This window comes from Etheostoma spectabile, chromosome 24 (genome assembly GCF_008692095.1).
Source record: "Etheostoma spectabile isolate EspeVRDwgs_2016 chromosome 24, UIUC_Espe_1.0, whole genome shotgun sequence".
In the NCBI taxonomy this organism is placed as follows: Eukaryota; Metazoa; Chordata; class Actinopteri; order Perciformes; family Percidae; genus Etheostoma; species Etheostoma spectabile.
In genome coordinates, this window is record NC_045756.1 from 9,388,180 (window position 1) to 9,399,899 (window position 11,720).

General features: G+C 45.1%; 2 protein-coding genes and 1 long non-coding RNA gene across 6 annotated transcripts in view; 2 read left to right on the plus strand and 1 right to left on the minus strand.

The window, feature by feature from the left end:
* The window catches only part of sts (steroid sulfatase (microsomal), isozyme S), a gene marked incomplete at its 3' end in the record, with an annotated part of 7,597 nt that extends 1,310 nt beyond the window's left edge, over nt 1-6,287 (plus strand). Inside the window, 9 exon segments of the mRNA XM_032506498.1 lie at nt 153-310; nt 475-596; nt 1,790-1,912; nt 2,626-3,037; nt 3,124-3,260; nt 3,484-3,621; nt 4,087-4,246; nt 5,629-5,750; nt 5,984-6,287. Coding sequence (XP_032362389.1) covers nt 171-310; nt 475-596; nt 1,790-1,912; nt 2,626-3,037; nt 3,124-3,260; nt 3,484-3,621; nt 4,087-4,246; nt 5,629-5,750; nt 5,984-6,287 — 1,658 coding nt within the window.
* Nucleotides 6,288-8,409: 2,122 nt separating this feature from the next.
* On the plus strand, nt 8,410-10,875 carry LOC116674092 (uncharacterized). The gene is made up of 3 exons (XR_004327966.1): nt 8,410-8,550; nt 9,549-9,655; nt 10,454-10,875. It is a non-coding gene; the product is annotated as an uncharacterized LOC116674092 (long non-coding RNA).
* Nucleotides 8,543-11,720, minus strand: part of pnpla4 (patatin-like phospholipase domain containing 4) — a 7,339-nt gene continuing 4,161 nt past the window's right edge. For all 4 annotated transcript variants that reach the window (XM_032506582.1, XM_032506580.1, XM_032506581.1 and 1 more), the window contains 3 exons: nt 11,606-11,671; nt 10,779-10,931; nt 8,543-10,558 (listed from right to left, as the gene is read on the minus strand). In XM_032506582.1, the coding sequence (XP_032362473.1) occupies nt 10,424-10,558; nt 10,779-10,931; nt 11,606-11,671 (354 nt within the window). In that variant the 3' untranslated portion in view covers nt 8,543-10,423. The remainder of the gene's footprint in view (nt 10,559-10,778; nt 10,932-11,605; nt 11,672-11,720) is intronic.

The following is an 11,720-nucleotide window of genomic DNA, read 5'->3' on the forward strand; positions in this document are numbered from 1 at the left end:
CATTATAACATTTGAAAATACAAATCATTATGAAATCTTACAGTCAATGCAATCAATACAAAAAGTCCTAGAACAGATGAATTTGGTATAAAAAGCAATAGTTAGTGAAGGTAATATGTCTTTAATAGTTTTTAAACCAAACTGTCCTCCAGCGTCTCCGCTCTGACAGCATGACGTCCGCGTGGCTGCTCCTGCTCCTGAACATCTGCTGCGTGTCTCTTCAGGAAAACAGGAAGCCCAACTTTGTCCTGATGATGGTGGACGACCTGGGGATCGGAGACCTGGGTTGCTACGGCAACACAACCCTGAGGTAAAGCTGCGTGGTGTACGGTGTTTCTCCTGGGCTCACTGCTTGAGTACTGCCAGTGAAAGTGTATTTAAGGAATAGTACTTGAGTAGAATATCTTTGTACTCTTTGACTGACACAAGACTCAGTGTGTATGTGACTGTGGATGACTTGTGATTTGGCCCCAGGACCCCCAACATTGACCAGCTGGCCCAGGAGGGGGTGAAGCTGACGCACCACATCGCTGCAGCGAGCCTCTGCTCCCCCAGCAGGGCGGCGTTTCTCACCGGACGCTACCCGATACGATCAGGCCAGTTCAACTACACACACACACACACACACACACACACACACACACACACACACACACACAAGTGTGTCTGCCTATCTTTGTGGGGACCAGTCATTGACATAATGCATTCCCTAGCCCCTTACCCTAACCTTAACCATCAGACCTAAATGTCTAACCCTAACCCACCCTAACCCTAACCATAACCATAACCTAACTCTAACCTTAACCCTCACCCTAACCATAACCTAACTCTAACCCTAACCTTAACCCTCACCATAACCATAACCATAACCTAACTCTAACCCTACTCCTAAAACCAAGTCTTATTCCTCAAACAGCCCTTTAAATTTGTGTGGACCAGCATAGTTAAACAAAGTACACACACACACACACACACACAACCGCAGAACTTACCTGTACTGACGGACACGGTGCTAAATGTGGCTCTGCAGGCTACGACCTGCTAGTCTAAACGCCAGCCAAACTTAGCCCCGCCCACAACATTTGAGGCCAGGAAGTTGGATCTGGACTTGATCCATTGAGGAGCAACTATGCTTCAACCTGAACTGTTGGGGCCAATCAGATTGTCAGGGCGGGCTTTATACGATGACGGACAACCAACGTCACATACTCTGTTGCTCTGATTGGTTGTAGGTCTACTCGTTCGTGTATTTGTGTAATATTTGTGTCATAGAGTCTTCTCACTTACAATTTGGTTTCAAGCCTTTCTTTAAATCTCGGGGCCCATCGAGGGAGACCCTCATTCCCAGCATGCCTTTCAGCAAATAGACAGTAAGATTTCAATTACAAAAAGATAAAACAATCACACGCCTTGGGATTTCCAAATACACAGTGTCAATCCTAACGTCCCTCTCTAACGTCCCTCTCTAACGTCCCTCTCTAACGTCCCTGTCTAACGTCTCTAACGTCCCTGTCTAACGTTCCTGTCTAATGTCCCTGTCTAACGTCCCTCTCTAACGTCCCTCTCTAACGTCCCTGTCTAACGTCCCTGTCTAATGTCTCTAACGTCCCTGTCTAACGTTCCTGTCTAATGTCCCTGTCTAACGTCCCTCTCTAACGTCCCTCTCTAACGTCCCTCTCTAACGTCCCTGTCTAACGTCTCTGTCTAACGTCTCTGTCTAACGTCTCTGTCTAACGTCTCTGTCTAACGTCCCTGTCTAACATCCCTCTCTAACGTCCCTGTCTAACAGGTATAGCGGGGGACGGCAGGATCAGCGTCTTCATGTTCATCGCTGCGTCTGGAGGCCTTCCCAGAGAGGAGGTGACCTTCGCTAAGATTGCCCAACAGCAGGGCTACGAGACGGCTCTTATCGGTACAAATACTCCAAATACTCCAAATATTCCAAATATTCCAAATATTCCACGTCGTTCAGGGTTGCTCTCAACTGCATTTCTACTCAATGTGTGAAAGCTGAAACATCATCATGTGGTTTATCAGGCTTTGTCCAATTCTTCACTCTCATGTAAAGGATCCAGGACATGGAATATGTTACTGTGTTTTATGTTTTGATATCAATATTGTTACATGGTAACAAGTGTTGTCTTTTTCACAGTTTTTGCCGTTTAGTCACCCTTTTTATCTAAGCTTGTGGTGCTTTTTCTCAATTTTTTCGGGCATTTTATATGCTTATTTAGATGTTTTTTTTTATCTTTTCATTGTCAGACACTCAGAATAATAATCTGAGTCTGTCAGCAGCGAGGACAGAACTTTTAGTGGACGCCGACTGATGGTCAGCTGATTACCTTTACATTGCAGCTTGTACCTCACTCAGACTTTATACTTTATTTTCCATTTTATTTATGTTTTTGTCGCTTTTTCTGACGCATTTCATCAAAGTTTTTGGAGCTTTTTTCAGGGTTTGTTTTTCTGATATTTTATCCACTGTGTTGTCATCGTCAGACACTTTACCTTTACATTGCAGCTTGTTTCCTGGACCAATCAGTCCCTTAGACACTTTAAAATGACATTTTCTTGCCTCAGTGTTCATGTTTTTTCACTTTTAATATCTTGTCTTGTCTTTCCCAGGAAAGTGGCACCTGGGTCTGAACTGTGAGAGCAGCGAGGACCACTGCCACCACCCCAGCGTCCACGGCTTCCACTACTTCTTCGGCATCCCGCTGACCAACCTGCGGGACTGCCAGGCGGGCCACGGCACCGTGTTCATGGTCTATAAGTACCTCCCGTACAGGACGCTGGGCGTCGCCGGCCTCACTGCGGCTGTCCTCCACTACGCCGGCGTCCTGGTCCTCCGCCGACGGCTGCTGCTGAGCCTGCTGGCTCTGGTGGCCGCGGCCGCGGGTCTGATCGCAGCGCTCATCGTGGTCATGCCCTCCATCAACTGTGTCCTCATGCGGGACCACAGAGTGGTGGAGCAGCCGTTCACGTCTGAAAACCTGACCCAGAGGATGACTCGGGAGGCCGTGGGCTTCATAGAGAAGTACATACTGCATACTGAATCCTGTGATATAGAAACAGTGGACTGGCCCTTTAAAGAAAGTGACTCTGCGTCTCGTCTTTCTGCAGGAACTCGGCGAGGCCTTTCCTGCTGTTCTTCTCTTTCATCCAGGTGCACACGGCCATGTTTGCTTCAGCGGCGTTCAGAGGAACGAGCCGCCACGGCATCTACGGGGACGCCGTCCACGAGGTGGACTGGAGCGTAGGTAGGAAAGAACGGAACGGAACTATGCAGACGAACAGACGAAAGAAAAGATGAGGGGGAAAAAGATAGAACATTTTTTGATTTATGATGTTCCATGTGGACTTCACCTTTTGGGGACCACTTGCCTTGGATCCTATAAACCTTGTAATATGATTTCATAGTCTTCTGATCCTGTGAAATTGTGAAGGGTGAGTAAAACTCGCAGACTGTCTGTCTGTCCTCAGGTGAGATCGTGCGGACTCTGGACAGACTCGGACTGAGTGAAGACACTCTGGTTTACCTGACGTCAGACCAGGGCGCTCACCTGGAGGAGATCTCGGCCAAGGGAGAAGTCCACAGAGGATGGAACGGGATATATAAAGGTACAGGAGGACGAACACAGGGACGACCTCTGGGCCAGTGCTCACACTGTAATCCTTACATTCAGGGCCAGAGCACACGCACATCATCACATGACCAGACCATCACACTGATGCGTACCGGGCCCGAGACCAAGCGACCCGAGCCCTGGTTTTTGGCACTTTGTTTTGTCGGAGAATGCAAATGTGTGTCTACTCCTGTCTTTGCATTGACTTTCTATGTAATGCCAATAAACAACAGCTCGTTCTAGCGCTCACTTAAAGGGGTCCTTGTGTGGTTTGAAGCAGCTCTGTGTGTCATGGCAGTGTGTGCAGACGACCGGCTCCCCCCCGGGGCTCCAGCCGTCAGCTTGTTAGTCCGATGTGTATTTCTCAGGTTGATTCTCAGCTGCTTTTTGATTTGCCGTCTCCAGGCCGGACCTGCAGAGTCCTGCTTTTTAAAGACTCTCTCTTCTCCCGTCCGAGCAGCAGGGAAGTCCACAAATTTCGAGGGCGGGATCCGTGTCCCGGGACTCCTGCGCTGGCCGGGGAACATCCCCAGCGGCAGGCAGATAGACGAGCCCACCAGCAACATGGACCTGTTCCCAACGGTGGTGCAGCTGAGCGGGGGGACAGTCCCGCAGGACAGGTCAGGCTCCCACATGTATCGTTGGCTGCATCCTCTGGTTTTATTCAGAATAGATGAACAGAAACAGCAGCGTGTTTTTCACATCTTAATAGCAGAGTTGAAGCTCAAACGGAGTATGATAGAGAGCGTCCCCCCCCCCCCCCCCCCCCCCCCCCGCAGGGAGATCACACACTAAAACCTCAAAGTGGTGCTCCTCCAAAAGGTCTCAGGCAGTACTGGAACTAGAGGCTGGGGGGGGGCATCGCTTAGGCCCCCCCCCCCCAACCTCCATCCTCAAGGCCTTTTAATTTAGGCCTAAATTAAAAGGAGGAATTATGGTTATTCTACATATGGAACTTTAACTAAAATCAAAAGACAGCCTGAGTGTATAGACTATCTGTGGGGGCTGTTCGATAAAGCATAATAGGGTACATCCATAAAGTATACATAAAGTATTTCTGATATTTCTGATGCTGGATCGTGCATACACTCGGAGCTGTTATGTATCTTTGGAAGCCAAACTTCTTTTCTAATTCCATTCATTTTCCCGATGTTCTTTTTTGTCACGTTTCCAATTCTCCCCCCCGCAGCTGCCAGCGAAGACAGTTGCATAATTTAACTTCCATGAAAGCATAGTTTAAATTGATAAGAAACCATGTTTAAATATAGCATATTATATTTATATTTCTCTGCATTTCTTTTGCTTTGAACCATGTGTGCGAGCTGACCTGTTCATGTAGCGTATGCCGAGCTAACTGCGGCTCGTTAACTTACGTTTCTAATGTCTTTACATTCATAATTTCATCCAGGCATACGCTGGAGAGAAGCTGCTTTTTGTTTCCTGTTTTTCACTCGCTGGCCAATGAGCATGCATAGCTATTTATTATGTGTAGTTATCAATGTAAAAGCATAACTGTGTGACTTATTATTGTGTTGCTTATTTATTAGACCTAGTTTATTGATGTTGATTGATGTCAATGTTGAGGGGGTTGCGATTCTGCCTTCTCACTCTGCGACACAGGTTTGTGGAGCTGAGTGTCACGATTTCGGTTTAATTTTCCATATGGTTACTGCCCCCCTAATCCAGAGTCTTTGATTTGATAATACTAGTATATGATGATGATGTAAAGCAGAGTCTTTGGTTTGATATAATACTAGTATATGATGATGATGTAAAGCAGAGTCTTTGGTTTGATATAATACTAGTATATGATGATGATGTAAAGCAGAGTCTTTGGTTTGATATAATACTAGTATATGATGATGATGTAATGCAGAGTCTTTGGTTTGATGTAATACTAGTATATGATGATGATGTAATGCAGAGGCTTGACCCAGGCTGGTCTTTGTGATCCCCAGTGGTTTAATGTCTCCTTCCTGTCCTCCTGTCCCCTGGTGTGCAGGCAGATCGACGGGCGGGACCTCATGGACCTGCTTCAGGGGAGAGTGGACCGCTCCGACCACGAGTTTCTCTTCCACTACTGCAACGCGTACTTGAACGCGGTCCGATGGCATCCCAGAAACAGTAGGTCCAAACCAAAATGCTTCATCACTAATATAAAGCAACCTGTAACATGCGCTGTTTTTCCGACGTTTTTCTGAGAATTTGTGCTCCTTTTTAAAGCTATTGTTCAGTTCTTTTTGGATTTTTTTCACCACCTTTTTCAAAATGTTTTCATCCCTCCTTTCCATCCTGTTGGGTATCTCTTTACTTCACGCCTCATGTTCCATTTGGGGCTTTTCCGGCTGTTTCCGCAGGCAGCTCGGTGTGGAAAGCCTTTTTCTTCACACCTAACTTCTACCCGGGGAACGAGACGGCGTGTTTCCACACGCACGTCTGCTTCTGCACGCCGGACGCCGTGACGTACCACGACCCTCCGCTGCTCTTCGACGTGTTCAGGGACCCGTCGGAGACGACGCCGCTGACTCCCGACACCGAGCCGGCGTACCACGCCATCCTGGCTACCATGGAGGCGGCGGCCGAGGCCCACGGCAGGTCGGTGGAGCCGGTGGAGAGACAGATCTCGGCGGGGAACGTGCTGTGGAAGCCCTGGCTGCAGCCGTGCTGCTCCACCCTCACGCAGCTCTGCCAGTGCCAAGAGGACGCGGGGGGGGCTTCAACGTATTAATAAAGTCTTACATTTAATATTCTAAAGAGTCTTACATGAATTATTTCTAGTTTTGTGTGTGACTTGGATGTTTACATGGGTCTTTACACTGGAAGAAAAGGATGATTTTTATCCTATTTGAATCACGTTTACATGAGTTTGTATTTCTACTTTTACTTCAATGAATTGATACTATAATGGAGTTATATTATTGTAATATTTCTAATCTTTTTATGATTATTCTGTGTGAGAATGTAAGAAGTACACAGCTGTAAGCCAGCGTTGGTATGACTGCTAGGTCTGTTTGGGAGGGGACAAAAATACTAATCCTAATCTAAAGAAAACAATATTTATGCTTTTTATAAAAAAGGACCAATCTGGGTTTTGTAGTTCAGGGAGACTTCATTATTAGGGGCCAAAATTACACATCGGGGTAATCTTTCTACATTGAAGCTTTTCCATAGAAATCTGTAAGGGACCCCAACATTTTGACCGCTAGTGGTTATGAAGCCTTTGAATTTACATCCCAAGCATAAATAATGTAAACACCTGGGAAATATTTCTATTGTAGATGAAACTATCAAAATGCTTTAACACTATATAGTTAATGGAGTTTTTAGAAGAGATATCTTGTCTGTGTTACATTTGAAATCTTTTGGATACAACAAAGTTCAAAGGAGCGTAGAACAGCTACACTCCCCCCCCCCCCCCCCCCGTTTCCGGTTCCTGTCAGCTGACGAGATGGATCCATGGCCTCGGACTGACTTTAGACATTAAGATGGAACAGAGACAACGATTGAGTCATTTCATTTGGCTGTAATTTGAACATTTGAAGTAGGAGTCTTTTCATTGGGGGGGGGGGGGGGGAGTATGTAGTTTATTGTGGAAGTGGCCAATGGTTTGAGAAAGTCTGCTTTTAAAGTATATACATGTTCATAACACAGCAGTGTTTTCCCTCTGTTTGGGGAAGTCCTTCCTCAAAAAAATGTTACGTTTTTGAACAAAGAAGGGCTTTAACCCATACGTTCTGGCTGTCTTTGTGGGATTTTGTCTCTGCGTAGTCGTGTTGTGTCCCTTTTTGGTCATTGTGATTGTGTTGGGGTTCATTTGGCGTCACTTTGTAGCCGGTCTGTGTCTCTTTTTCACATCATTTTGGAGCATTACTATCACCATATTTGTGTCTAAGAGCAGATAATAAATAGATAACACTCATAAAGAGGAATCAGGAACAGCTGAGATGGAAGAAGAGAGCAGGGCTGCACCTAAACCCTCTGATGCCAGGGACACAATGCACAGTGTATTAAATACTCATTATGTATCTTTAACTGCATTGCTTCAGAATAAACATCATTTTCCCGCCAGGCCCTGAGGAGGTAAAGGATGGATCTCCCAGCGGCGCCACGGCTCAGCAGGAACCTCCACTGCGGTAGAAATGAGATCACAGGCCGCAATCCCATTCCCTCAAATGAGTTAGGACGTGGGCAGAAGCACCGCACATGAGCGTTAGCGCCCTGCATACGGTATAGACCCCAGAGGATTTAGTTAGATTCAGTCCACGCTCTGTGGAAATCCCTTCGTGCTGCATTTATTCATTACCTCTCTGCTCCTCAGTGGATTTCAACATGCCAGTCAGAGTTAACGTTCTGCAGGTGTGTGCAGTTTTGTGGTGGAGTCAGCAGCTGAATAATGTCACTAATAAACAGGTTACTTCAGCTGGCTGGTTCCCAGACAGCAGCCCCGTCAGCGGATCATTACGGAGGGAAACACACATGTATAAAAAGCAAAAGGGAATCTTTTCGCCCGGGGTGGAAACTGTAATTTAAGGGAAGCCTTAATCGAGCCTCATTACCACAACCAGCAGGTGGGCTTGCATAATACCAGTGGGGGGTGTGTGTGTTTTACATATGAAAGCTGTTTTGGATATTTACTTGTAATGCATTTTCCTGATTGAACGGATTAGTGTTTGGTGTCTTAAATGTCAGAAAATGGTAAACTGTGCATCAGTGTTTCCCAAAACCCAGGATGACGTTCTCATATGTCATGTCATGTTTTGTCTGCTACTGCTCTACTCCACTTCCTTCTGTCAGGACGCTTCCCTTTCGTTCTTTCGCTTTAGCTCGTACGCAGCCTTCATCTTCTTCTTCTGCTTCTTCTTCTTCTTCCCCTAACTAAAGAGCCGTCCGTCACTAGTGCGACTCCATTGCTGCTCTGCCAACGGTACGTTCAAATCAAATCATCCAACAAGCATTCTCCGACGATGGCAGGTGAACGATAACGTAGTTTATGATAACGATCGGTAAAAAAGGATTGAAATGTTTCTTGTTTAATTCAACAACTTTATTAATCCCCCAAGGGGCAATTAGCTAAGAGCAGCTACAGACAACACACACACCTACGTAACACATACACACACAGAGCAGATAGAAAAATAATAAAAAATAGATTTCATGCATTTAAAAGTTGAATAGCCAAAGGGATAAAAGACTTCGAGTGGCAGGTAAAAAGTAACAAGGTACTGATGGCAACGGAGAAGACTGACTGTGAAGAACACGATCTACAGAAGCAGTTTTGTTAAATGTTCTATTTGCGTCCCTACAGTTTTACATTCAGGGTGTTGAGATGCTGCGTGATGTCGCACAAAAAAACAACTTTCAGCGCTGGAGGTTTTGAAGTTAAAGTACTAAAACCACACCGTTAAAGAACTGCTACAAGTCAAAGTCCTGCAGTGAAAATGTTACTTCAGTAAAAGTGTCAAAGTATCATCACGGAATGTAAAGTATGAAAAGTAAAGACCTCTCCTCCCATTGTAGAACCAGCCGTGTGTTTGATGACATCATCATCTCAGCTGGACCTGGAGGACATGATATTGTTGCTAGGTTACTTTATAATAAAACATCAGATTGTAAACTACAACAGTACATTCAAATGAAATCATTTAACAAACCCTAACCCTCCAACATGGGCAGGAGAGCACTAAAATAATTTATAATACAATAATGATTCAAACCTTGGTAAGAGACCATTTCGGAATTTTTTGGGGAGGGTCATGTCTTTTAATTCTTATTTTTACTCTGTCACCCAACTTTTGCATTCATGAAAACAGCTACATTTCAAAGTGGCTAGTTTGGTGCATACTTTTCCATGTAGATATGTTCCATGTCCATATCAGTCTCGGCCCCCCCGACTACTACTATGACTACTTTTCTTTTTTAAAGGGCGGCGCCCGTGACCACTGTGGGACAAGAAGCCTGAGGGTCAGGGCTGACCTGGGTCTCTGCTGGTCCTGACCGGGACAAGGCCATCTGGATTGATAGGGTAAAAGGTATCAGGACACCGGGGGAATCATTTGAGCTTATTAAAGACTCTTAGCTCGGGAAGATGAGAGAGCCAAGGAAGCTGTGTTTTAATAAGTACAAAGATAAAGTACAGGTCACGGGGTGAGCTCGACTCCACTCCTGGGTTGGCAGAAGATAAAGAACAAACCCGGGAGTGGGGGAGCCAGGTGTTTTGCGTGACCTTGCTTCAACGATAGGATGAAACCAACTGATAACGACGAACCAGGGTGGAGAAGAAAGCTTGCTGGAGAGAATAAGTAGTGAGGGGTTTGAGCGAGTCGGGTCCCAGTTCCTGAAAGACTGTCTGTTGGTAGAGGGTGAGAGAGAATCGGAGTCCTTATGCAGAGCTGTAACTAAAGATGATTAACTTCAACTAAAGGACTCCTTTATGTTATTTTCTGGCCTACCAGTATACCTGACAGATCTACATGTCAGAATGTATTTGCAGGGTCTCTGTCCGACGCTCTCCCTCTCCTCTTCCTGCCCCGTGGCCGGTCAGAGAGCCTGTTACGCCCCAAATAGTTGTGGAGCATTGTAACTTAGAAAAACCACAGGTTCTAGTGAATCTTATACTGGATATGTGTGTTAACTTATTCAAACAAGTCTATTTTGACTAAAGATCTCAAAACTCCTCCGGTAGCCCCTTTTATTAAAAAACAAACAGTCCATAAATACAGGAAAATCCATAAAATCCTTAGTCCTGTTTCCATAAAAGGTACTTGGCTTCAGGCTTGTTAGCAGAATAAAACTGAGCGTCATGAGCTCATCCAGTCCTCTCTCTTCAGGAAGCCCAGCGCGTCTCTGAAACCTTCTTCACACAACGCCTGCATGCCGGCGCTGGGTGGAGGGAACAGAGCCCGGTTCAGACGTTTGAGGTTTTCCACGGAGAGCTGAGGAAACCAAAGGAAACGCCACATTTACATCGAGCCTTCAACCACACTGGTGACAGTACACTGCCACTGAGACCCAGCTACCACTGACATGGTGAGTGGAACCTTCTCTACTCCTGCTCCACATCTCAGACGTAAACTTAAGGTAAACAGGGATCCCAGTTATGGACTAGACTCAAGACTTAAGATGTGTGTCTTCATCAAATGATCCAATCCTCACCATTATGTTCATGTTGGCCAGTGCGAGTTGAGTGTTGAAGCGCCCCCTGTGGACGGGACACACGTCCTGCAGTCCGGCAAACGGAGACACAGTGATGGTTCGTCCCACCGGCAGAATAGGCAGGCTGTCGGAGAACCCCCCATCCATCCATTTCTAACAAGCATGAAATGGAACTCTATCTGAGGCTTTTTTTATGCATTTTTCTCAAGGTTTTTGTCTGTTTTAACATTATTTTTTTTCAACTTCTTTACACTTTTTCACGCTTGTTCAACAGAACCAAAAACTTTGAAAAAAGTCTAAATAGCGTCAAAATAGTTGAAAGAAGTGCAGAAAAGTCGGAAAAAGCAACAAAAATGTAAGAAAAGGCTACTATACAGTCAGATCAAATGACAATACATTTAAAAAAAAAAATGTTTTTTGCTGACAAAAAGTGAGCATCATTTGCCGACGACAGTCAAGTTTATACGGCAAGACATTTTAAGTTTAGAAAAAACATTGTTTACTCTTTAATCTGCAATTTTAATTATTCCTTCTTTTCGTTCCAAATATTGTTGCCAGTTTTTTATAAATGGATTTGCATGATGTTGTCCTAAAACAATTAGTTGATTTCTAACAAAATTAGGCAACTGCGGGCCGCTCACATGACAGTTAAGTTTAGCAAACCATTGTTTTGATAATGAAATCCCAAATATTAGAAAAATCAATGTTTAATATAAACTATGTTACATTGTTAAAAGAGACACATCTTTAACTGGTTTCAACTCAGTCCAAAATGGCCTATTAGTATCTTGAAATACAAAGTCATACTATTTTTATGAAAATATTACCTGTCCTCGTAACTCCAGCGGTTTGAGTCCTGCGTAGAACGGCACAAAGCTGCTGGCCAGCAGAGCCTGGGAAGGTTACGCAATATGTTACAATCCCAAAGAATAAAGTCCCCCC